General features: G+C 41.7%; 4 protein-coding genes across 14 annotated transcripts in view; 2 read left to right on the top strand and 2 right to left on the bottom strand.

Annotated features, from left to right (window-relative positions):
- Positions 1–16,104, bottom strand: part of lmo7a (LIM domain 7a) — a 60,132-nt gene extending 44,028 nt beyond the window's left edge. For 3 of the 7 annotated variants that reach the window (XM_019882363.1, XM_019882362.1, XM_019882364.1), the window contains exons 1-3: positions 15,637–15,908; positions 4,010–4,080; positions 901–970 (exon numbers count right to left, since the gene is read on the bottom strand). In XM_019882363.1, the coding sequence (XP_019737922.1) occupies positions 901–970; positions 4,010–4,080; positions 15,637–15,705 (210 nt within the window). In that variant the 5' untranslated portion in view covers positions 15,706–15,908. Of the gene's footprint in view, positions 1–900; positions 971–4,009; positions 4,081–15,636; positions 15,909–16,012 lie in introns of those variants that run through there. The other 4 variants (XM_019882368.1, XM_019882366.1, XM_019882361.1 and 1 more) reach the window with 3 other exon arrangements.
- Positions 16,105–16,838: 734 nt separating this feature from the next.
- On the bottom strand, positions 16,839–19,598 carry uchl3 (ubiquitin carboxyl-terminal esterase L3 (ubiquitin thiolesterase)). The gene is made up of 9 exons (XM_019882559.1): positions 19,455–19,598; positions 19,275–19,286; positions 18,975–19,103; positions 18,489–18,645; positions 18,019–18,104; positions 17,891–17,938; positions 17,734–17,809; positions 17,419–17,477; positions 16,839–17,329 (listed from the first exon to the last, which is right to left on the bottom strand). Exons 1-9 carry the CDS (start codon positions 19,494–19,496, stop codon positions 17,240–17,242), a joined length of 699 nt encoding a protein of 232 aa, XP_019738118.1. The 5' UTR covers positions 19,497–19,598; the 3' UTR covers positions 16,839–17,239.
- Positions 19,599–20,232: 634 nt separating this feature from the next.
- commd6 (COMM domain containing 6) lies at positions 20,233–22,603 on the top strand. The gene is made up of 8 exons (XM_019882341.1): positions 20,233–20,367; positions 20,596–20,654; positions 20,775–20,840; positions 20,929–21,005; positions 21,079–21,166; positions 21,593–21,673; positions 21,755–21,907; positions 21,979–22,603. The coding sequence occupies exons 1-8, from the start codon at positions 20,343–20,345 to the stop codon at positions 22,027–22,029; spliced, it is 600 nt and encodes a 199-aa protein (XP_019737900.1). The 5' UTR covers positions 20,233–20,342; the 3' UTR covers positions 22,030–22,603.
- An 858-nt stretch (positions 22,604–23,461) lies between these two features.
- Positions 23,462–25,576, top strand: part of tbc1d4 (TBC1 domain family, member 4) — a 40,800-nt gene continuing 38,685 nt past the window's right edge. For 2 of the 5 annotated variants that reach the window (XM_019882335.1, XM_019882333.1), the window contains exons 1-2: positions 24,009–24,146; positions 24,244–25,059. In XM_019882335.1, coding sequence (XP_019737894.1) covers positions 24,625–25,059 — 435 coding nt within the window. In that variant the 5' untranslated portion in view covers positions 24,009–24,146; positions 24,244–24,624. Of the gene's footprint in view, positions 23,530–24,008; positions 24,147–24,243; positions 25,060–25,576 lie in introns of those variants that run through there. The other 3 variants (XM_019882337.1, XM_019882336.1, XM_019882334.1) reach the window with 2 other exon arrangements.

Raw genomic sequence — 25,576 nt, 5'->3', positions numbered from 1 at the left:
GTTCCTCTCTCAACCACAGTGCAATCATGCAGTGCATTGAAAAACACACACCTCAAATATAAGGGCAGCAAACTGAATTGCATAAAAATACATAAAGACATATATTAATGTGAACAAATAAAACAATATTAACATTAAATATTATTATTAAAACAAATTATCGCTCAGATATCACCTCTAAAGGCGGAAAATGGCTGGTTCAACATTCCCTGCCTGTGATGTTGAGACAGAATTGCCATGTGGGATTTTTTTTTATTCTTCCACCTTTTGAGAACCTGTTGACAAATGATCAATCACCCTGTTCACTTGGTGTACCCGTGCATTTCCGCGACAGAGACTCTCTGCGCTTTGCTTTTTAGCCACATGTAGCTATAAACTATAAATATACTGGTAGTTGAACATAACTTTAAAACACAATGTTCCTGTAGATAATATTGTCTTTTACGGGCTTCCTTTACAACTCAGAATCTAAAGATAAAGAAATCATCACCCATTCCATTTCAGTGCCGTTTTTACAGCCCAGTGACACAGGAAGAAAAAAAAAAGCAGAAAAGTGGGCGCTTTTATGAGCAGTGTGAAAGGGGCTTCTGTGAGAGCGACGATGGTACCTCCAAAGTTAACAATTGACAGAGCGTCTTCATTCTCCTATTCCTATCCAGTGTCCTTGATATAGCGTCAAGCTTTTACAAGTCATGTGGAAGGTGCTTCTCTTACAGCTTTGATACTACCGCCGAAGGCGAAAAATCGCAGAGGCGTGTCGCTACCGTTCATACACAGCAGCATCATGAATAAAGACAGTAAAATGCTATGACTTTTACAACGAGCATGCTCGGCAGCTCTGTCATTATCGGTGACCTTTTCTTTCACATTCAGACAAGACAAAAAGCCAAGCAGACTTACCAGACCAGCTATTGGTGTTGGCAGCCTGTTGACTCTCTTGATGATGCCAGGCTTGATCTTGTTGATCAGACTGGAGGAGAGAGAACAACACACACATCTGTTAGTTTGCTCTAAGTTACAGCGAATGAACAAAAAAAAGCTTTGCGAATCCCTGCTGTGTTTAATGGCGGCCACCTGGATGTGGTTTAGTCAGTGGCAGTTCTGCAACACCATGTAAACAAGCTGGACTCTCCACACGGCACTAGTAAGATAAAGACTCGTAGAATAATTCCTTTTGGAGCTTTTTCATGTTTTACTATATCGCATGAGATTTCAGCAAATCTTGTGAGACTTTAGCTAAAAGTAAAAATGCCATGACACACTCAGTAGACCGCCGCCAAGGCTTAATCATGATTCCAGACAGTTTGTTTTTTTTTTGTTTTTGTTTTCAGCACAGTGAGCATCTAAAACTGGGATGTGCCTTGGGTCACAAACTGCCCACTCTGCTCTTTAAAACTCATTCAATACCAGCCAATTCTGGACCGAGTCTGAAAAGACTTTTAAAAACGTCTTTGGGAGTTAGGGAATGAGTTAATCTGACCCACCAAGCATTTACATTGCTGTGAGTACTGTACTACTTATTCATTTTATTTTAGAACATTTATATTTTAACCCTTTCGGGGACAGAGGTTACTACAGTGGACAGCTTATCATGTTATCAGGTTACAGGGTGCATGAAAGGGTTAATTATTATTGTACTATGTTTGTCCTGTATGTAATTCCAATTTAAAAAAAAAAAAAAAAAGAATTTCAACGTACTCACGTTAGATTATATGGCAGTATAACAAGCGCAACCCAACGGCGTACATAAACAGAGTGCGTCCAATTTAGGATCTTGACACTTCTCGCCGCTACAAATGCTGATTGGCTGTTAGGGGTCCACATGATTTTTCAGGCACCATCTTGCAGCTCTTCGCTCACCATTGCTACATTTATTTTGTGAATCTTTCACATTCTCCCTCTTCCTCATGCTGACAAAACACAGCATGGGTATCTTCGATGAAATGACTGCAAAATCTCCCCTTGCGGATGATGTCGTCGTCCGGGCATGTGATGTGGGCAATTCGAAACTGCCTTGCACCCCGCATTGTGCGTCCGTGTGTAGCCCCCACCCACTAAATACTGACAGGGGTACTATAAAAATTGTTTTAAGACGATAATGATTATAATTCATTCAATGAATTGACTTCTACAATGATTCAGAGGGACTGAGAGAAGCTGTTGTCATATTTATGAATGAAATTCAATAACATCCACCACTCATGTCCATGGAGAGCTAATTCTGTCTGCTTGCACCTGCAAATTACATCACCTGTGCCACGCGCAGCGTGGTGTTAATGCGTCTAAAATCAAGTCTATTTGTTTTTTTTCATTTTAAACAAAATTTGCACATATACTCGACAACAATCTTGGTGACTGGAAAGCCTCATGATGGGCAGCGCGGTCAACCAAATTCATCAAAACACTAAACTAGATTTGGACCGTCAGGAAAATAGAGATGCACCTGTTTTGTTTTGTTTTTTACATTGAGCACAGTCTACTTTCTGTCACCAAATTTGCAGCTGCACCGGAGGCGTGGCAGCTCCGTGCACCGCAATACCCAGTGAGGCGTAACACAGTACCACACACACTTGCCTATAATTGCCCCAGCACCAAAATGAAGTTTCACCCATTTTTACTCAAAGCGCACAGGCCCCAGTCTACCAAAATAGGGCCTCCTGACTTAAATCACATAAAAATAGATATGACTTTTTCCTCGGAATATGCCGTCTTTTGTTTTTCAGGTTAATACCTACCCACAAAAAGTTGGAATACTACGCGTTTGATTTATTTATTTGATTTATTTATTTTTTGCACTGTCCGAATATTTTGGGGAATGCTCAACGAACAGCACACAATGGAAGCCGCTTATGATGTTGTTTTTGCGAGTGTGAAAATGATTTAACCTTCATTCTCCCTCTTCCTCATGCTGACAAAACACAGCATGGGTATCTTCGATGAAATGACTGCAAAATCTCCCCTTGCGGATGACGTAGTCGTCCGGGCATGTGACGTGGGCAATTCGAAACTGCCTTGCACCCCTAATTTTGCATCCGTGTGTAGCCCCCACCCACTAAATACTGACAGGGGTACTATAAAAATAGTTTGAAGACATCACTCATGTCCATGGAGAGCTAATTCTGTCTGCTTGCACCTGCAAATTACATCACCTGTGCCACGCGGGGCGTGGTGTTAATGAGTCAAAAATCAAGGCTATTTGTTTTTTTCATTTCAAACAAAATTTGCACATGTACTAGACAACAATCTTGGTGCCTGGAAAGCCTCATGATGGGCAGCGCGGTCAACCAAATTCATCAAAACACTAAACTAGATTTGGACCGTCAGGAAAATAGAGATGCACCTGTTTTGTTTTGTTTTTTACATTGAGCACAGTCTACTTTCTGTCACCAAATTTGCAGCTGCACCGGAGGCGTGGCAGCTCCGTGCACCGCAATACCCAGTGAGGCGTAACACAGTACCACACACACTTGCCTATAATTGCCCCAGCACCAAAATGAAGTTTCACCCATTTTTACTCAAAGCGCACAGGCCCCAGTCTACCAAAATAGGGCCTCCTGACTTAAATCACATAAAAATAGATATGACTTTTTCCTCGGAATATGCCGTCTTTTGTTTTTCAGGTGAACCCCTGCCGACAAAAAGTTGGAATACTCTGCGTTTGATTTATTTATTTTATTTTTTTAATATTAACATTGAATTCACCTAATGATATGACTGAAAAAAATGCACTGTCCGAATATTTTGGGGAATGCTTTTCACCCCAGAAATATGCCTTCATTCAATTCAGATCGGATTCAAACTTTTTTTTCCGGGGAATATTAGACTTTTTAACGGATAAAAACAAAGAAGAAAACGCATCCTCTGTTGTGAACCCTTGAAGCAGACGTTTACTGGATGGGAAGCAAGTAACAAGAGGGGAGTCGGCATAGGTGGCGGTGAGGTCCATCTGGGAAACATCAGTCATACCAGCTACCCGAGAGAGTAGAAACGAAAAAAGCAGCATACTTACTCGCACAGCAAAACGCCATTCTCCAGAGCCGATCGGAAGTCTTTGCCCTTAAATGTTTTCTTGGTGACTGCCTGGGGGAAAAAAAGGAAGAGAAAAAAGTTAGGAGTGTACAAGTGCAGCTTGGGAAGAGGAGGTGCTGGTATGCGACTACAAGTGGGGGTGACGGTGGGGTGGAGAAGAAAGGTAGGATGTGGAGAACAGTAGGAGAGGAAGTCCGAGGTATTTCCTCTGGCGTGCCTACAGGGCGGCTTTGGGGCACAGCGGAGCAGCTTCAGGTGCTCCTGGAGGTGCTGTCGATCCTCTTTCAACCCAGTTTGGATTCCTAAGCCGCAAGTAAACGGAATGGAATGCTGCACAGTGTGCATCATGTCTTTTCGTCAAACCAGTTTCTACACCATTTATGCTGCTCAGCGTCGCAGACCGGCAGCCGAAATATTACTTGGCTTCGGGTGACAAACTCAAACCATTACTGAGTGGGAATTGAATATGCACTGCCTGACTGAAAGAAAGCCCAGCGAACTGCTACACCATCAGCGGCGAGGACATTTGACTTTATTCTTATATTATTATTAATTGCATTTTCCACCCCCCAAACGTTTTCTCTAAAAATAATAAAAGCTCTCTTACAATTTTGAAATATGACCTTTTCTTGGAATTGTTGTTTCTTGTTCCATGTGACATAACTTTGTTTCCCTTTTTATGGGACTTTATTTTCCTAACAGTAAAACTTGTTTCTCTTAATTACGAAAAATAAATTTTCTTTTGGCTGTTTTGTTGTATTTTTTAACGTGTTTAATTTTGACAAGTCATTGCACAACTGACTTAGCATTCATGACTTTATTCACATAATATAACAACTGCACGTAACGTTTATTCATGCAGCATCCATGCATCAAACTGACTTTAAGAGCAAGGCAGACGACAACTGAACTGTTCGCCAGTCAGCCGCAGGGCACATAGAGAAATGAACAACAATTCACTCTCACATTCGACACACCATCGCTTCGTGGGAACTGAAGGTGCCCAAGCTGCCTGCACACAAGTGAGACTAATGAACCACGACACCATCAGTGACATACTGTATGCATGTCACATTATGACCAGTCCGTGCACACGTGTACACACACACACACATTTCAGCATGCATGCATGCACACATCTACAAATGTATGCTCAGAACCACCTCTGTAATTAAGAAGATTTCTCATACCATCCACAGTCAAGATTTCACACACAAACACATGATTGGGGGTGGAAAGAGGTAACCAAGTGCCCACGTCACAGCGACTAACTTCATATCATCCACATGTAAAGATCTTCTTGCAGTTCCTTATGAATGCACTTTACGTGTGCCGATTGCCTGCAAGGACCCCAGCGAGCAAGTGCGTTATGTTAGGCCGTAGATGAGAGAAGCCGCATCCATTGGGTGGGAATCAAGTCGACTGTGTTCACTCCCACAACGGTGTATACGCCCACTTCTAACTGTGCCAATTCATGAAACAATGAGCCTTTTGCGCTTGTTATATTACAACACTATTTCGTAAATATTACTAATTTATTTATGTATGCTTGAGTCGGTTTTGAAATGCACATCTGTTTTGGGGTATCGACTAACAACGTCAAATGGAAACAGTTCAACTTTTTGGGGTAACATTTTTCTAAATATTCATCAGCATCACTTGATCCTCCAGCGTCTCTCTTGACAGTCAAAGAAAAGCAAAACAGGTCATAAACTGACTCTGCTTGGCTCAGGACGGACAGTGTGGTTGCCATTTTCATGATATTTTTAGGAGACTCTTTTTTTTTTTTTTTTATCGTTACAATACATATCAACTGCTGTGAGAGGGCTGCTTATTTTATTTCTTTTCATATATTCAAATTTTATTCTAGAGTGAAAGGAAGTCACATGGGCAGATGTGGTAGAAAAAAAAAATTAATTTTCAATCAATGTTCACATATGGTATATTCATTGCTACAATGCAAGGAGGCATGACAGGTAAGATACACTAGAAGAAGCAAGTTGAACAGGTTGCGCGCAACACATTGGTTGGTTTTGATGATTCCTCCGATTACAGCTTTTGTGTTGCATTCTCTCTCAAGGATACAAAGGCCTGAATGTTCGTCCGATCTACCGTCTTTCTTGTTTGGAGAGTGAACAAATTACTCGAGGATCCGATTTCTGTATACCGTGATGATTTTCAAACAAAACAAAAAAATGTGTTGTTCCACCTCTGAACACACCCTCTGTAACTTGAACGCGAATAAACACTTGCAAGCAACACGATTCAGGCTTTGACGGATGAAGAAGAGAAAAGCAAATGTTGAAAACAGGAAACAGATCGAAATATATTCGCACAGGCAATCAAATTAGTGTGTGTGTGTGTGTGTGTGTGTGTGTCTTTGTGTTTGTGTGTGACCATCTGAAATCCTGCCCCCTACTGTTCAATTTCAGCAAAAGCAGAAGATGCTTTTAACTCAAATTTTAAGCATTGCGAGAATTTTGCTTCAATATTCTGAGAAAAAAACAACTCACAATTTTAAGAATAAATTCAAAACATTACAAGCACTCCGAATATTACGAGAAAAAAAATGGTAATGTTTCAAGAGTAAATACAAAATATTCCAAGAAAGAAGAAATAGTATCATGAGGGTAAAGTTGCAATATTATAGAAGAATAACATATGTATGATTAAAAAAAAGGAAAGAAGTAATAGTGAGTCACAAACTTACAAGAAAATATGTTTTATGCGATAAAGTCAAATTACATGAAAACGTGAAAAGTTGAAAACATTGTACGGTAAAAAAGGAGAAACAAAGAAAAAATGGAAACATCCATCCATCCATCCATTTTCTAATCCGCTTTTTCTGACGAGGTTCGCGGCGTGCTGCAGCCTATCCCAGCTGTCTTCGAGCAGAACGCAGGGTACACCCTGGGCTGGTTGCCAGCCAGCTGCAGGGCACACATTAGATGTACAACCATCCGTGTTCACACTCACACCTAGGGACAATTTAAAGTGTTCCATTAACCTGCCATCCATGTTTTTAGAATGTGGGAGGAAAGCCAGGCAGGCACAGGGAGAACATGCAAACTGCACACAGTAAGGCCAGAGCGGGAATCCAACTCTGCACCTCTGCACTGTGAGGCAGACGTGCTAACCAGTCAACCACCGTGCCGCCCACGGAGGAAACAATAATAGCAAAATAATATTGTAACATAACAAACAACAAGGAATAAAGTTGCAATATGACAAAAAAAGTTCCCGTAGTTACATTGACAATAGTATGAGAAAAAAACAAATAGACTATCAATTGGTAGTATTAGGGGAAATAAAATCAACTTTCTCTTAAATCAAGAGATGATTTAAAAAAACATTGCATATTATCCTTATATACATACATTTTTCACATAACACAACGGTTTTTGTTAATTCATTTTGTGTGTGTATTGTGCTACTTCTCCCGAGTACTGTGTATGTCCCTCCCATGTAAAGTACACTCCTTCTGTAGCATTGTCGAATGAAAAGTAACAAAGGGTTAACTGAGCTGAAACAGGAGGGCCAGAGGGCTCACCCAAACACTTAACTTTTGTGCACGCTAATTGTTACCATTAGCAACATTTACCATCCACTCCAGCTTGGGTGTCAGACGTGTGAGATAAAAGGTCCTAACTGCAGCAACATTGCGCTGCTCTGCTTTGACGGGGGAGATTTAATAAGAACAGCAGCAGAGGTTTTTGAAATCCTTGCTGCAAAACCTCCAAAGCTTGTGCTCCCCTCAAGAATGTGCTGAATGAGCCTCGTGATGACTTCCCCCCCTGCCACACTTATGCCCACGACATGTTTAAGAGGTACTTTAGAGGATTCCTTCAAGTAAGAGTTAGTAACAATTGTTCGCCATCAAGGCCCTCACCGAAGATCCCAAATGTCAGTGACTGTTAAAACACAGTGGGTACAAATGCACAGCTTGAAATAATGGATTTGGGAGGCAACAGAGAAAGTCAAATGGAAACCTAGTGACTGGATCTTAGTTCTGGAAACGTCACATATTATATGTGTGTGTGTGTGTGTGTGTGTGTGTGTGTGTGTGTGTGTGTTTTTACAGTAAAATGTGACAATTTTACAGGGGAAAGAAGTCATACCAGTTGACAATACTGTACATACCTACCCACGGGTGACTTATTATTACTTGTGTGACATACTCCACAGTCTCCGCTTTGCTTCAATGGCCCAAGTCTCATCTTGGATAAAATGTCTCCTTACCGAGGAGCAACTACGACAGAATCCACTCCACTGTTGTTTGTTAGCGTGTCTGGCTCTGATGCAATCAACACGCCGCGGTTTTCGCAATTTGCTGCGGAACTCTGATAGCGACGGTCTCCACATCCAAGCGAGCCATTACCGTGCAGTGGAAAAGTGCCATTAAAACAACGCTAGTAGGTGCCATCTTCCCAATGATGACTCCGACGCCAAGGAAATGAATATTCATCCAGTCATCCATCCATTTTCTGTCCCGCTTAATCCTCACAAGGGTCGCGGGGGGTGCAGGAGCCTATCCCAGCCATCTTCGGGCAGTAGGCGGCGGACACCCTGAACCGGTTGCCAGCCAATCGCAGGGCACACAGAGACGAACAACCATCCACGCCCACACTCACACCTGGGGACAATTTAGAGTGTTCAATCGGCCTACCATGCATGTTATTGGAATGTGGGAGGAAACCGGAGTACCCGGAGAAAACCCACACAGGCCCGGGGAGAACATGCAAACTCTACACAGGGAGGCCGGAGGTGGAATTGAATCCGGTACCTCTGCACTGTGGACCACCGGGCCGCCCTACTAAATGAAAAATGAATACCAAGCAAAGGAAAAGCTTTGTCCATCCACTAGATGTCAGTACATGAGACATGCTGCTTCCTGTGTTCTGTCAGTGAGCCAATAACTTTATGTGGGCTGAGCACAAATAATCGCAGGAATTGTGTCAGTGACCACAACTAATGTTTATTCATGCGGGCAACTGAGGCGCACCACGCCCCCCACCATCCGCTCAATGTTCACAAAATCTTTTGTTCAAGAATAGAATAGAGTAGTGCTTCATCGGGGTCCAACAAGTACATTATCTGCATACAGTTTACTCCAAATTCTGGGGCTTGACGTACATGTTGATACAACACGGCAATCAACATGGAAAAGCAGCGAGAGTATCCTTGTGTGAGGTCCTCATGCACCTAATTGCTGTGGTCCACAAGGTGAACACCGCTGCGCTGAGGCGTCTAATAGCCAATCTGTATGAGAAATAAGAAGGCAGTGTGGGTCACGCGAGGCGATTGAGGTCACAAATCACAAAGAGGCGAGGAGAGTTTATTTTGGTGGAAAAAATATTTTCATCCACTGTTTGAGACGTTTTCCACTACCATCGTGCATTTGCAGGTTCATGGAATGTTCTGTGCCTTGAGAGGCCTTAGGCCATACTGCATGGAAAATACCCACTGGCCACTCTATTAGGACCACCCTGTGCCTCTTTTTGTGGCTAAGTGATGTAACTGAAACATTTAAAACTGCTCACGGTATGAGACAGTGCAATTCGACACCATTTTTTTTGTTTGGCAGCATGCGCCTTGCATAAGCCACATCCACAAATCTGCTTCGTTAATTAACTAGTCTCATTCGGTGAATTGGTGATGAAGGGCTGCCCAACGAGAGAAAATTCAATCCATTCCTTGATGGCCGTTCTTTTTTTTATTTTCACGATTTGGACCTCCCGCTTCCGCTTGCCCCGTCACCACCTCCTACCCCCACCTTTGGTCGTCATCGTAATGAAAGCCATACTCGACATTGGCCCCGCAAAAAAGGTTGGCTAGGTGAGCAGTGGCTCATTTTCATGAAACAGGAGCACACCATCAAAACAGGCTGAGTTCAGCGAGTCTTAAAAACAGCAGAAAGAGTGTGATGGAATTTTTGATTTGATACTCTTGTTTTAATTATTTTGGATTATTACTATTTCCGTATTTTATATTGGAAGAATGGAGGGTCTGAGGTTTGAGTGTTTAACCCTTTCAGGGACGGCGGTTACTACAGTGGACAGCTTATCATGTCATCAGGTTACAGGATGCATAAAAGGTTTAAAATTGCACTGCTGGAATCAATGCGTATCATATTGATTCTTACCAATATTTCAATGGTAAAATTACATATGATAACAAATACATTAATTTAATGTATATTATATTATATTATATTATATTATATTATATTATATTATATTATATTATGTGTGAAAGTCTATTACCTGACTTAAATAAAAGTCACCAACATTGTAAGATTTGTGGATTTGTCTGCAGGGAACAACTTAAGCCAATATCTCTCTGAGCGGTGAAGGTTGCAAACAGTTGCAAAGACTTTTACGATTGTTGGCGAACATCTTTTCGATCATTCACAACCTCGAACGAACCCTGATGAAAATACAACACCCACTACGTGCGCACGCACTGGCGAACCTTCACCGCTCTGTGAGATACGGCCTTTAAGCAACTCGAGTCACATCTTGAAGGAAGCCCACGGAGGATTATGTTACCTTTGATTGGCCACTTTGTTCCAGCGGATGCCAGTGAGACAAAAGGGAGGTGTGGGAGGCATACATCCAAACTACACTGATTATATCTGATTCAACCTTCAACCAGCTCAGGGTTTTACCTAAAAAGTATTTAAGAATTGTCTCACGTTGCATTCTGGCTCACAATTTTCCTGTGGAAAAAAAAATGTTGCCTGTGATGACCAGAAAAAGGTCACGTGTCAAAGTGCTAATTTGTCATTTGGAATTCAGCAGATGGGTTTGAAAAGCATTTTCTGTTTTACGCATATTTTATATTTAATACTGGCAAGTTTTGACCTGATAGGTGTATAGATTCTGTTGGGCATTAAACGATCCATATCAGACACGCAACAAGAACAGGACAAAAAAATGCTCATTAGCAAAACAAAAAAACTAAAAAACAGGCAACTAAGCAAAAACTTCAGCATCCAGAGCTGAGCCAGGCAAAGGAATAGGGTAATGTTTGCATACAACCACAATGACACATCTGCTTGACTAAAGAGAGACTAGCTATGAATTCGCACCTGGTAGAACCTCCTTTTCTCATGGGCAATGGAGGCTGCAGTGCCATGTCAAGCCAGCAGATACTCTTTACTAAAGAGTATCTGAGACGGTTTAGTGAAAATGGGGATAAAGTGCTTGGCGCTTCACCACCAATCTGGAAATGCAGACAATTCAAAGTGAAAAGGGCCGGTTTTGCAACTCTTGTGCTGAAAATGACGTGCTTCTTAAGCGTTCTCAAAATACAGTGCACAGTACAGGGTAGTTGCGTTTGTAAGATAACTTCTTTCACAAAGGTCCATATTCTCCATTGTGCGTAGAAGGGGAAAGTCAGACAGACACGGGTGGGGCAACCAACAATTGTGGTTGTTCCCTCACAAATCTCGCCTTGCGTACATTCTGCCGTCAACTTAAGCACTTTTCTTACACTCTCTGGAGGCTCTAGTTCATGTGTGGGCAGTTAATTTTGCAAAGGGACCACATAAAACACGAGTAATTACTGAGGGCCAAGCCAATATCAACTTTTTCTGAATTATTTTTAACATCCTTTGTCTTTAGAAAAATCATATTGTCTTGTTTCTGTTTTGTGAATGTGGTATGCATTTTTATAATTAGGAAATATATTTTAAACAAAATTATGAGCAATCATTACAATGACAACTGCCAACTCATACAAGCCGTGCTTCGTCAGGACACCAAGATACATATATAAGTGGGAAGTATAATATTATTGACAATGGTGTACAGTATAATGCAGTGCTGATTTATAATACGTGCAGTTTGATATACTTGCGTAAAGTATAATCCGGCCATATCTTGGCCGCCTTCCCTCGACCGTGCAGGAAATACGAACGTTGCTAGCATTAAGACCACTGTTGCCATTTTTCGTTGTCTCTTTTTTTGAAGAATAATTGCTAGCGGGGTCGTAAAATTCCTAAAATATTGAGTAAACGTCGCTAAGTTGGCAAAACTGCAGACACAAGAAGTAGGTAGCTCTTGCTCCCTGCCTTGCTTACACTTGTGTTCAAGCATAAAGTTCAAAATGATGGCACCGTATATTTTACATTTTACTTTGACTTGAGGGTCACTGCGAGGGCCGGTCAGAGACTGTACACAAGCCAAATGTGGCCCCCAGCCCATACCTTGCCCAGGGTCTTTTGCAGCAAGCCACATACCAGGGGAAGGTGCAGCATCATATTAGACTTGACGTTTGGGTGCAGTAAAATATACACCACACACACTAACAAACATTCCAGAAAGCTATCAAATGTATTTTAACTGCCACTTCCACAGTTTTTTTTCCTCTTGATTTTTTTTCCATTCTATTTTATATGCAGTCATATGCAGTTTTCTATTGTTGGCATCCACAAATACCGACATGAAGACTCAACTCTCCAGCCAGACCAGTCAATCCTCGCCTGGTGCTTATGAATTCAATAATCTTAAACAGGGGCCTCCAACCGCCGTGCGTGACCACACAGAGACTCAATAAAAATATTTTAGTGAGCTGACCAAACAACTGCGGTTAGCTGGCAACCATTCCATGGGCGTACACCACCTCTCACCTGGGATCGGCTCCAGCGCAACCACAACCCTGATGAGGATCAGCGGAGTAGAAAATGATCAAAGAAGCGTTGTTAGTTGGCGGTAACAGCATTTTAATTGTAATATTTATAGGTGGAGCATGAACAGAGCTTAGCTGCAGTTTTTTTCCGCCATTGGTTTGTGACGGTCACGTACTAATGGGAGGCGTGACTCGGCTTCAAACATGTTCTCGGCCGACATTAAAAGACAAGCCTTTGATGTTTTACTAGATGGGTCCAGCTCATTAAAGAGACATAGCACTTGCACTAATTAAAACAACATTAATTGTAATGTCACCATGGGTGGTTGCATATTTGATGATTCGTGTTTATTTGTTTAGAAGACGGTCCATCAAAAAAATGTCCAAGTTTGCGATTGCTACTCAAGAGGACAGTAGGCATATTCCTTGTACATATTGATAGACCTTGCAACTTGCATGGAGTCATTAGCGCAGTATCCTGATTAACCCTTTCAGGAACAGTGGTTACGACAGTGGACATCTTATCAGGTTAGATGGTGCATGAAAGGGTTAAAGTACTTTAATATAATTGATTTCACAGAGAATAAAAACCCTTGTAGTGCAATTGTATCTGGAGTGGTCCGCATGTCCCCACTGGCCAACTACACAGCCGCCACCTAAAGTGCAGTATCTTCAAATTGTGCTTATTTTTTTCAGGGATTTTAATGACTCACACACGTTCCACACAGCCTCAGCTGTCAATGAATCATGCGAATAACAAAAATCAAGAGGAAACAAAAAATGGGCGTCTTAAGACAACAAACATGAAGACATCACAAAAGGTGTCGTGCTATGAAACAAGGAAGAATCGTGGCCGTATTTCACGTCTGCAGATGAAAAGTGAAACTAAAATAACTAGAGCGTATGCAAAGAAAGGTTTCAGCTAAAATGGACTACCCTTCAAATCCTTTGAGTCATCTGTGTGTTCTTCTTCCGTATGCAAAATGTTAAAAAAAAAATAAAACATAAAAACCAAACAAATGCCCTTTGTGCTCAGATTGTGATGTAAAAGCATCTTACAGCACATTCTTAGCACTCTTGCCATTCCCTTAATGCTCATTTTGTAAGGATGTCATGCTGGGGGCCACTCATGCAGGAATGTGTCCATGTGACAAGCTGCACAGCATTTAAGAATAACTTTTTAACATTGCCTCCACCATTTCCAACAACCAAAACACTTAAGCCTCTGTTTCAAGTTGTGTGAAGCTGAGGCAGCTTGTTAATCATTCAGCAGCCAGTGGACCCAAAAACACGCTTAGCCACCAGCCCTCTCGCATTAAAACCACAACCATTGTCCATTCTACCTGCACGAGCTGGTGGGCTTACTTTTTGAATCTTGGTGCCCGCCGGCTACAATGGGCCAGTGTGCGCGACACTGATGTCACACTGAAAGCATTCGCATTCATTTCAGCCACTAAACACAGCCTGGTAGTGAAGCTCTACTAACTCATGTATCAGATTACTAACACATAGTTTATGATTTGGTCGCTTTCATTCAACTCAGTCACTCACATGTGCAGTTGTGGACATGAATGCCATATTAATTTTTACTTTTTTAATGAATGATTTGGAATGACAGACAATAGTGACCAACACTCAGAACAATGGGTAAAGTCCAAGGAACTCAAGGAAGATCTAAGAAGGACAGTTGGAGACTGACCAAGTTGGAGAAGTCTTTTGGAGCCATTTCAAAACAAGTTCTGCCACCAAGATCACTGGGTCAAGCAAAGTGTACATAATTACAAGTTGTCATACCAGTGGGAGAAGGCCTTAACTGTCACCCTTGCAGAAAAAGAAATTGGTTAGGAGGTTCTGGAACCACTATTATGTGGCTTATACAGTAAGTTGTCCCCAACAAGTGAGTGGTCCACTGCTGACACTTGACAGGTGCCAAGCTAATAACATGGCTGGTAGACATACTAGGTAGAAACTGTGAATATCATGTCACACTGAATGGACCAGTTGGAATGAGACATGCTTTAAAAAAAACAAACAAAAAACAAAACAAAACAAAAAAAACAACGATCAGGGAGAACAGAACTCTCCCATAACTACATCTCAAAATCAATTCATCAGAAAGGTCAGTAAAACAAATAAAAGAAAAAAACGGAGTGTTGCAGCAAATTGGAGACTGTGGAGTATATGCGGTAAATGGGTAATGCAGCGTCCACAGAAACACGCTAAGCTAATATTGCCAATATGCTCTCAGGTCAAAATAGTAAACCACCCACAAATTACTATAAAAATCATTTCAAAACATCAAAAACTAAGGGGGACAAAATTAAAAAAAATAAAATATGAAAATTCAGGACCTCCTGGTAATTATTAATATAATTTTAAAAAATGAACATGAAGGTATGAGTTATCTTGCAACAGGTGCCAGATTAAATAAATTGATAAATAAATAAATTTGATTTATTGATTGGTTGTAATTCTTGCTCGAGATACGTGGCCATGAGTTACAATATTTTGTGGCACTGTGTACAGACAATACCATTTTTTTTCAATCCTGAAATTTGGGTCTCTTGAATAAATCCACAAATGCCTGTAAATGCAAAAATCAATCAATAATAAAAAACAATGCGAGTTATGTGTTGCTGTGATTTGAAGTTGTATAAAAAAGGCAACATCAAAAACATGCTCATAAAATTATTTTAAACTTACTAAAATGTTGGATCTCTTGAATCTAAAACTAAGCTTTGAGGTTTTTTTTTTTTGCAGATACTGTATACTGTCTGTATAAAATGTGAATTTCGATGACTCATCAACATGTGACACTCAATAACTCTAGTTTTACACCCATCGTTGTTTTTTTTCAGCTTGCAATTTGTCAAACAAGTGTGAAATCTTCCGTTTCTTGAGAAAGACAACATCTCTGACCAAAGGTATGTGACACCAAAAGACAGCAAACCAAAAGGAAAAAACGCTTGCACTCACTTCGATCCACCTCTGAGCCTCCACGTACGCGTCCTGACAGCTCACCGTGGACTGTTCTCGCCACTCCATCACACCAAAACGTCCTGTTTGTTTTTTCTATGAACTGACCCCGCGCTTAAACGTCCACAGACGTGGACATTATTCTGCTGTACTCCCTTCTCTTCTCATCGACGATCGAAACTCGCCGAGTGGACCAACCAGGTGATATTTCCTAATCTCGCTGTGAACAAAACACAACGAAACAGTTACACGCATTCTATTGTCGTGCGTGCGCAAGGTGGAACAGTCACGCATTCTTTTGCATCACATCACATGATCACACGGGCTCGAATCAGGCACACCTGTCTATTATGCACGAAGTACTGTTGAACAATACCTTGGAATTGTTCTCCCACGCAACAGTCACCTTCCAGTTACGGACCATATTCCACGGAGTCTGTTCAAGTGGCTAAAATGAAGGGAGCCCAGCGGATCACTAAATACGCCTTCTTCAATTGTTTAAAAAAAAGTTCGAGTCTCCCCTTGAAGGGATTCTAACTTTTTTTTCCGTTTCAAAGAAACAGGCACACTGCAGCGACACTCTGTGCAAGTTGACGCGTATTGCAGGGCGTTAACGCAAATTAAACCAGGGGACCTCATTTGGAAAATTGTCTTTTGAATACTCATACTAATAATTGGATTATTACCAATTTCCAGTGTAGTGTAGTAATGTTTAAATTGGTGTGAAGAACAATGCTACCGACTGTTCCTTTATAAGAGTGCAAACGAGTCGTTTAAATATTGTCAGGTTTCATTGTTAAAAATCTGAATATTTGACCAACTTGAAACTTCTACACATGTAAAAAGAGATTCAAAACAGTTAATCAGACGATGACAAGGTGGTTGAAAAGGTAAATGTACTGGGCTCATGTTCCATTGAAATGTGTTAAACTAAGGAACGTGGTTGTATTTTACTGGGCAGGAATGTGTTTAGACTGTAAGACAGAAACTATGGACACTGATAGTAACAGTCAGTTGGATGTTTTGCGAAGAATGATAAATAGTCTCTGTGTGAAGTAACGGCATGAAACATGTGCTCTGCTTATTTTCTGTCACAGATTTCTACCGCACGTGCTAACTTTACATGTATACATAAACGTTACTATGCTATCCAGGCGAGCAACATATGCTCATCAATGCAAACAGAACAGAAAGACATAACATTCATTTTAGTGTTTAATTGAGAAGTGATTTACATGGTTACAAAAAAACAAAGGCATCGTTCACAAGGACATGATATCTTGACTTAGACTGGTGCCCAGGTGGAGACGTGCTCAATTAGTAAGCGCTTCATAACACCGTCTTTGATGTCCAAAACCGCCGCCAACACTGAACACTTTGCTCAATTTTGTAAACATTTTAGTGCAGGAACAAGCTAGCACTTGTAGTAGCTTCCAAAGAATCTCAGCCAAGTTTGGCAAAGTAATTAATGGAAATGTTTTAATTGAAAAATGTTCATTAGCTTCCTGTGAATCAGTCGCTGAGCTATGTTGAAGATGCAGATCAAGCCAGCACTTGAGAATGTTTTGGCAGTAAAAATGTTCCCTCCGCTTATGGGATTGCCTCAGTAAGATTCTTTGGAGAGGGCAATGATGGTGAAGCGGACCTCCTGCGGGTCGCGGGCCATGAAGGTCTTACAAACCTCCGAAGCGTCCTGCAATGAAGAGTGGTTGTGCTTTCACATTTTCGTTTTTTTACGACAACGGCAACATTTTTTTTCGGTGAGGGAGTGCACCATCATACCTCGAGGAGAGTATCTTCCGTTGTTTTCCCGTGAAGAACTGGAAAGGGTTTACGACCATCTGGGTGAGAAAAGAGGGAAAAAAAAAACATTTAGGTAAATTTAGGCAAAATAAATAACTCAATCAATCTATCAAGCCAGCAGCACGGCAAACTATGGCATTTCTTAACAATTGCTATGCTTGGAAAACACTTATTGGACGTCAATGCGCTGAAGTCAAATTTTGTGTGAAGTTAACAGCGTATTCTTTGCCGGAATTGTTTGTCAAATACCTTCTTGTACAGGTTAAGGGGTATTTGACACTGCAGTCAGCTCACCTAATTCATACAGTTGCCCTCCGACATTCACAAACGCTATAAAGTGAAGGTTGACTTTCTCATCTATGCTTGGTGCCTGCAAAAGACAAAAATCAACCCCAATAACAACAACGTACCTTCCCTCAAATCCAAGTAATGAGCAAAACCAAAAACACACCTCAGTCTGCCCTTCCTGTGCACTGGATTCATGTGTGACTCGTATACTCTGATGATTAAAAACAAGGGGTACTCGTTAGCTGATGCTAATGCTAATATTTGATGCCATTGTGTTCCTTTCAGGAGTACCTCATCTGTCTCCAGGAAGACACCTCTTTCTTGCGGACTCATTTTACAGGTCAGATCGACAAACTTCTTCAGAACTGAGTCAGACTCTGGAAAAAAAAAAAAAAGTACAAATGAAAAATCAATAGTGCAGGCTCCAACTCCAAGGTTTAGCAACGACTCCTTTTACACAGCATATAGCGAAGAATGATATTTTCCCAAATTCCATTGATGTTAATGTTCTTCATAAGCAGCACCGAGACGGAACGGGGTCCCAAGTTGTCATGCCTATTTATTCAGCATTCTGAGGTCATATTGGAGTCGTGAAAAGATGCAGGAGTCAGGAGCAGGGTTCGAAAGCTAACGGAAGGCACTCACGTGTAGTTAGGATTTTATTACATCTCTACCATTGCAATTTTGGAAGTTCTGTCCAAAAGAGAGAGGCTCATGTGTCCATGTTGAATTTGTGCCGTCTCGGAACAATGACAACTCACCAAATTCCAGGTGTGCTAGGTTGTTGGCCACCGCATGAATTAGTCCTATCGTGCCGCAGGCGTTGCCGATCGTTTGCCTCATGAAATAGACGTCGGGGGACACTTCCTGCCGCTGACTCTTTAGTCTCGCTTCCTCTTCTTGCTTGAATGCTTCGTACTGGTTAAGAGGCACCAAAATATTCATTAAACATATACTACAACACGTTTAGACCAACTCAATTGCTCCACTATTGATTTGCCACCCATGCATTAGATCAGGGGTCGGCAACACCAGTCTTCAAGAGCTGCTATGCTGCATGTTTTAGATGTTTCCCTCCTTGAAACATTCGATTCAAATGATTAGCTAATTAGCAAGCTCCGCAGAAGCCGGATAATGATCCTAGTCATTTGAATCAGGTATGTCGAAGTAGGAAAACATCTAAAACATGTCGGAGTTGCCCACCCCTGCATTAGATTGTGCCAGTCAAAATGTGTACGTGTACGTACCTTCTCTGTGATGGGGAAGAGGAGCAGCACAGCGCAAACAGGTCTTGGCACCATGCTGAGCATATCTGGATCCAATCCATACACGTCTCCAAACTGCCAGCTTTGCTTCATGCCCAAAGAGTTGACGAACTAGCCACAAAATGATTAACTTTTACTTCAAGCGATATCATTCACTGCAAGCCAGTTAACACATTCAGTCACGTATTGAGCGCAACATCGGTGTTTAGGGCCTTATTCCACATTGCAGGTAGCATTTTAACTTGTCTGTCAGCAAATTAATTAATTTGAAGCCCCACTCACCTTCGTCATGACCTGAAAAGATACAAAAAGAGCCATTAGCTAAGCTTTCGTAAACATGATGACAACTATAACGTTATTAGCTTTTGCTCCGGTTCTAGCACTAGGTAGGTCGTTAGCACATGTTTGTATGTTAGACAGATGTGTCTCAAATATAAGGAACAAACCAAAATCAACACGTACTTCGGGATTAGCCTCCAGAGGCAACCAAGTTGGTGCACTCATTTTGAAGACAAATTCAATTCGTTTGCTAGCAAAACTGAGAGAAGAAACTAGATATCCCCAGGCGAGTGTGACAGCCGGGCTGTACTTCCGCGTCGGTAACCGCACTCACTATTTAACAATATTGAGAGGGGCGTAATCTTCTGCTGTGGGTGACATTTTAAAAATATTTTCAGATGTAGTCTCACTAAGCACGTTTATTTTAATTTCATTTCTAATTAAATATTAAACTGTTATACATTTGCTCTCTATGGTCAGAATAATTTGTTTTATCCTACCATTTAAAAGACATCACCACCCACAGAATGAAACATTCCAGAATTGAGGGCGGGCTTTCGATGCAGTGTTTCTTTTGCTTTCATATCTGAATAACGCGTCGTGTAGATATAAATGGACACGAAATAGTCACATTACGAAAAGTGAGTATTTTAAATTTTTCCTCAAATCGAAAGAACACAGGAATAAACATTGCTAAATAACCACACGTGTAACAATCGGTCTCCGTGTGTGTTGCATACAGACACCAGACAGGGGCGCCATTGTTGTCCATTAAATTTACAGGCGAAAAAGTCAAGTCAGAGATATTGAGATAAATTTATCGCAAACAGTTGATTTAGGAAATTGATTGCATTTTACAATGTCTTCAGGATTACACACATATAGAGTGTGTAGCGACATGTCACCTACCGCTACGCAAAATACAACATTCATTGTTTTTACTGCGTCTTTCTAAATTGAAGAACTGATTATCGTGCCGACCCGGAAGTGATTTACGCCGCTTTTTTTTTTTTTTTTTAATCACATCATCCACACTTCGAGAACGTTTTGGAGCAAAGCTTAACTCCGAGGATGCCGTCGCTGGAACACTCTCTTGGTTTGTCAAAGAAATATTCTTTTACGTATGCGTGAAATCATAGCTGTCATTTTAATCTAAAACTGACCTGCCTTGTTTGTATAACATACAACTGGTTCCGACAACTTCCTAGATAGCGTTATCTTGTCTCGCGGGAACTTGCTAGCTACCTGTGCTGTAACTAACTGTTAATGTTTCAGGGTCCATGTGAAATGCTGATTGTAACTTCGTATTTTCATTGATTATAAGGGACAGACAACGTTGTGGAGAGCGTCTGCAGACTCAATCCAGATTTATTGGCAGAACACGTAAGTACATACAACACCAGAAATACTCCTTCATTTCCCCCAAAACAAGGCTGTTTTCGCACACCTGAATCAGAATGTGTTGTTGCACCTTCAAATATTAACTTGTTTTATAATCTCCAGTGTCAGCACATCCTGAGTTATCTGCAAGGGCAGACAAAAGGAGTTGATTCCGCAGAAATTTGCGATGTGAGCAAATACACATAATGGAATTAGTGCTTGTATACAGTACTTCATTTTTGTGACACACAGAGCTATATTATTATGCTGTGTCCAGATATTTCAGAGAGCTGGAGTCACACTTGGCCACGAATCTCTACAGAGCATCATCAGATTCCTCACAATAACCTTCAGGTATTGTTCAGTGTTGTGGCGCAGGCGTCTAAAAATGTAAAAGAGCATTGACTTCATGCTTTATAATTGGCAGGTCTGCTGCGAAGAGCAAACTGTCTGCAGACGACCTCGTGTCAAGACTAGAACAAGGCAGCAAAAATTGGTCCAAAGCTTCACTTCAGGTGCAATGTCTTTCATCAGTCTAAAAAAAGATGAGCAGTTACTTGGCTAATGTACTCTAACATCAATTTTAGTCGGCAAAAATTACACTGGAGTGGACAGAAAGATGTACCGTAAGAAACCAGCTGGTAGAATAGCTTTGGTCAGTAGACACGAGACCCCATGTTGAGCAGACAATAAAAGCCTTCTTAGTACAAAAATAATTTACTACTTTTGAAGTCAAGGCAGCAAGCTTTAATGATATACCCATTTACAAACAAAAATATATAATTTCCACCGTGAAAGTATATATTCGGGTTGCTGCCAAGTAGCACAACCTAGTTTACCTCAGTTGCTTGAAAGATGTGTTGGCATCTTTTTTTTTTCTCTCAATACAAATACTCTTATCACAGTTTTGAAAAAAAATATTTGCCTGCTCCTTACTTCAGGTGCTTCACAGCTTGTGGAGTCAGCATGGAGAATCGGTGCAAGTCCAACAGGCAGCCCAGGACTTGCTCAGCGTTGGTCGGGTAATCAATACAATATAGCAGCCTTGCTCATTTTAACCAGGTCCAACTCGTCACCTTGAATTTTAACGTTGTTGTTTGTAGCTTGTGGACATGCAGTGGAAGTTGGGCATGGCAGTGAGCTCTGACACCTGCCGCTCTCTCAACTCCCCCTTTGTCACCATCCTGCTGAAAATCGCTGAGCCGTCAGGCCAGATCAGCCGAAAGGCTTTTGAGATGACCGTCCCGCAGTTTCAAGTATACACCGGCATGTTCAGTATCATTTTTTCCACTATGATAATATGACTTAACTTTTTGTTTCTTCCTAGAACTTTCACAAGCAGATAAAAGAGCTGGCGGCTGTCATGGAGACTATATGATGGCATATGACTACACGTGCCAGTGTTTACTGTTGACTCACATTTTCACACTATTGAATGTTTTGTACTGTTGAGTTGCTTTATTCACCACATCAACGCCATCCAGTAACCTCACATTTCTGACATTTCATAAAAATCCTCCCAAAAAGGTAAAACATACAAAATGACAAAAATGACTGCTAGTCAGCTCTCACACCAGAAATGTAAATTTTTGTGTCCGTCATTTGTACAGAACATACCATTAATTACCAAAGGTTGTGAGCACTTACTTTTATTCAGACAAAGTTACAGTATGTTGAGTCTTTGCGAATGATAAAAGCAACCTGAATGGTAGATTTGTAGTCTGAAGCGCAAGTGCATGTTTTACACGGACAGCTCATGTGTTGAATGGAAACAATACGTTTAAAGAGACAAAAGAAAACATGCTGTCAGTGCTCACAGCTGTGCAGTTTTAACACTGCATGCATGAGAATATGCATAATTTAATTGGGCTAATAAATACACAACGATCTGTAATTTGTGCAAAAAATAAAGTTACTTTATTTGTTCTAGAAATAAACCCGTCTTACCTTTTACAGTCTTCTGTGATGCCTGCATGAGTTTTAGCATCTGTGTCGAATACACTGAGGCACAGGTGCAGGCCAGTCTCCCAAATGGCCCTGACACGACCTCAGAAAGCACGTGGTATTCATACACCAACTCTATATCACCTATAACCATTTGAACAAGGCCAGGGTTGCAATTGTCATGTTTTTTTCAGGTAAATGGTTTAAAAAGTATCAGTACATGCTGCAAAACACTACTTTTTGTTCGTTTATGACACAACTGCTTTGCTGGATCGAAAGCAGGCATACTACTCTGTATCGTCTTCGTGCCCTTTCCTTTGAGATTGAATGTGAGGAATGTCGCCCTCGTTCCTCAAAAGCAGTAGTGAAAAGTGCTGAGCTTGCCAGACTCAACTTTCTTCCACATTCCATGAGGATGAGAAGATTCAAAACAACACAGTTTATAGCCTTGTTTGGTCTGGCAATGGTACATTTTACAAGTGAAATGCTCATAATGTGTGAACCTTTGTATTTGTAAGAAATACAAAGGTGCAGCGCAACCCCGCTATTCGCAGACTGTATTTGTTGTAGCACCAAGACTGTCCTGTGGGAGGCAGCATAAGGCCACCGAGCATCCAGACCACAATACGAAGAAGAAGAAAATATTCGAAGAATGAAAGAATATAAGATAACTGAATGTCAATATTATGGTTGGAAACTTCGGATTATTACTGTGACTGGGGACTAGACACGTAACAAGCAAAACAACTAGCTGCTCCTCTCTTTGTGCACGGCAGCACTACAAGCTTCAGGTCGCTCATATTTGAGCCATTGTCAGTACAGTATGTGCATACGCTGCAATGCCTGGGACGGGGGTATGAAGTTGAAAACCAGACACGAACAGCATTAGCATTTTCTAGAAATCAAATCATCTTTCAGCCATTGCTTGTCAAAGGTAATTATGTAAAATGATTTGTGATCAACGTTTGTGGTCAATCTCCGGTTAAGCTCTTATTAAGGGGAAATATCAATACGTTTTAGGGGTGAGTGTCAATGATTTACCTTCCGTGACGAGTTGGGTTTCATTGTATTCTGCTTTGATGGGCCATGTGAAAAGGGCACAAGGAAATAAACCTCTGATCTTTTGTTTTGGCAATTTTTGCGAAGGATGAAGAAGCAGGCAGTTAGTTTGGTAAGCACGAGTGCTCCAATGTCTTGGCTGATAAGGTTGCAACTGCTATTTTTGGGGCGGCTTGGATTCACGGCACGTGGTAGGTGTGCAACGGGGGTCTCCAAAGTTAACATCCTTGTTAAAATAAGGGTGAATCCTGAATGAGAAGATATTTTCTCATTCCCCCAATGAAATGGCAAAAAAATATCCATCAACTAAATGCACTGTTTATTTTTCCCCAAAACGTTTGATTAAATCGTCCTCTAACTGAGCAATGAGCTGTTATGCAGTTGAACAATGTGAGTGACATTGACACACAAAATGTAATTGTCAGGTCCCGAGAAAGACGCTCTGTAGGACACCCCGGCACGAACGGGAACACACGCGCTCCACTGGAAAAGGTACTCCCTGTTGTGTTTCTGCGCTGTCACGTTTCTCCACACGGAGGCCCCACCCCTAAACCCTCGCACATGTGCTGTGGATGGGCGGGTTCTCGAGGCGCATGGGCCGCTCCACCTCCCTTCTGCAAGACTGCGTGGAAGGAAAGCGAGACAAGAGGAAAGACGGCCCTGCAAACAACGTTTCAGGTATCTTTTAGGGGAATCGGCATGTCGTCGCTGCCGGTTCGGTTCTTGTGCAGGCCGCGGGGATGTGGGGAGTCTGACGCGCTCCTGAAGAAAGTAAGCACAGTCTTGTGTGTATATTGGCGCACTCCAGAGCCACGTTTCTAGCTTGCTTGTATGGACAAAAACAAGAAGACGAGGAAGACAGGAACCTAGGATCAGTGCGTTTTTGTTTGATCATTTTATTCCATCCCACTTAGCCACTTTTGCGACTTTGGACAGTGGCAATTTTTTTTTTCCGCAAAAAAAGTTTTAAATGTCACAGCTGTCCAGCATGGAGACCCCCACGGGCGAGGACGGGAGCCACATACCGGAGAAGAGGTTCCCGCTGATGTACATCGGCTGGTCAGTGCTGGACCGCCGCACTTCGCTGCCAATGCTCCCGTGGCTGGTGGCCGAGATCCGGCGGAGGAGCGAGCGGGGCGACTGCGGCCCCGCCATGCAGCCGCGGGAGGTGCAGCTGGTGCTCCACAGCCCTTTCCTCCGTTGCGTACCATGCTCCTCTTCTTCCTCCTCCTCCTCCAACAACAACTATTCGGTTTTTATCTTCGAGCACAAGGCGCAGCACATCTCCCGTTTCATGCACAACAGCAACGACCTCACCTACTTTGCCTATCTGTTGCGGGCCCACCCAGACAACCCCGAAGCTGAGATGTCCTGTCACGTGTTCAAGGCCAGTGACCCCAACCAGGTACCAAGCAATCACATGCGTCTCTGACACCCCCACCCCCACCCCTACTTAGCCTCAACCCACCCACACAGCACCCAACCCAAAATGAACACCATTATCAGGACAACACTGCATGTGAGCAGCACTGTGAATGAGCGGTTTACATGTTTGGCATGTTTGCCTCACAGCCTCTGAAGTTCTGCTTTGACCTTCGTGTGTGGAGCGTGCATCTGATCTCTGGCTTCCTCCCACATTCCAAAAAACATGCATGTTAGATGAATTGAATACTCTAAATTAGGGCTGTCAAACTCAACTTTATTTACCGTTCTGGCTTTCCTTGCTGTTATGACTATGAAGGTCACATGAATGCATAATCACACCATAATACCGGTACATTGCTTTTGCATTTCATTTTTATTTTTAGCAACAGCTTCACTTTGAAATCAGAAGTCTTGGAAAACAGTGACACCCAAATGTTTTAAGGACCAAACTATTTAGTTAAGGTGATATTTGGTGAGAAAAATGCTAATATGTACAA

Source organism: Hippocampus comes, unplaced genomic scaffold (assembly GCF_001891065.2).
Source record: "Hippocampus comes isolate QL1 unplaced genomic scaffold, H_comes_QL1_v1.1 scaffold111, whole genome shotgun sequence".
Classification (NCBI taxonomy): domain Eukaryota; kingdom Metazoa; phylum Chordata; class Actinopteri; order Syngnathiformes; family Syngnathidae; genus Hippocampus; species Hippocampus comes.
Note: the sequence above shows the minus strand (reverse complement) of the source record. Positions and strands in the feature narration are given on the sequence as shown.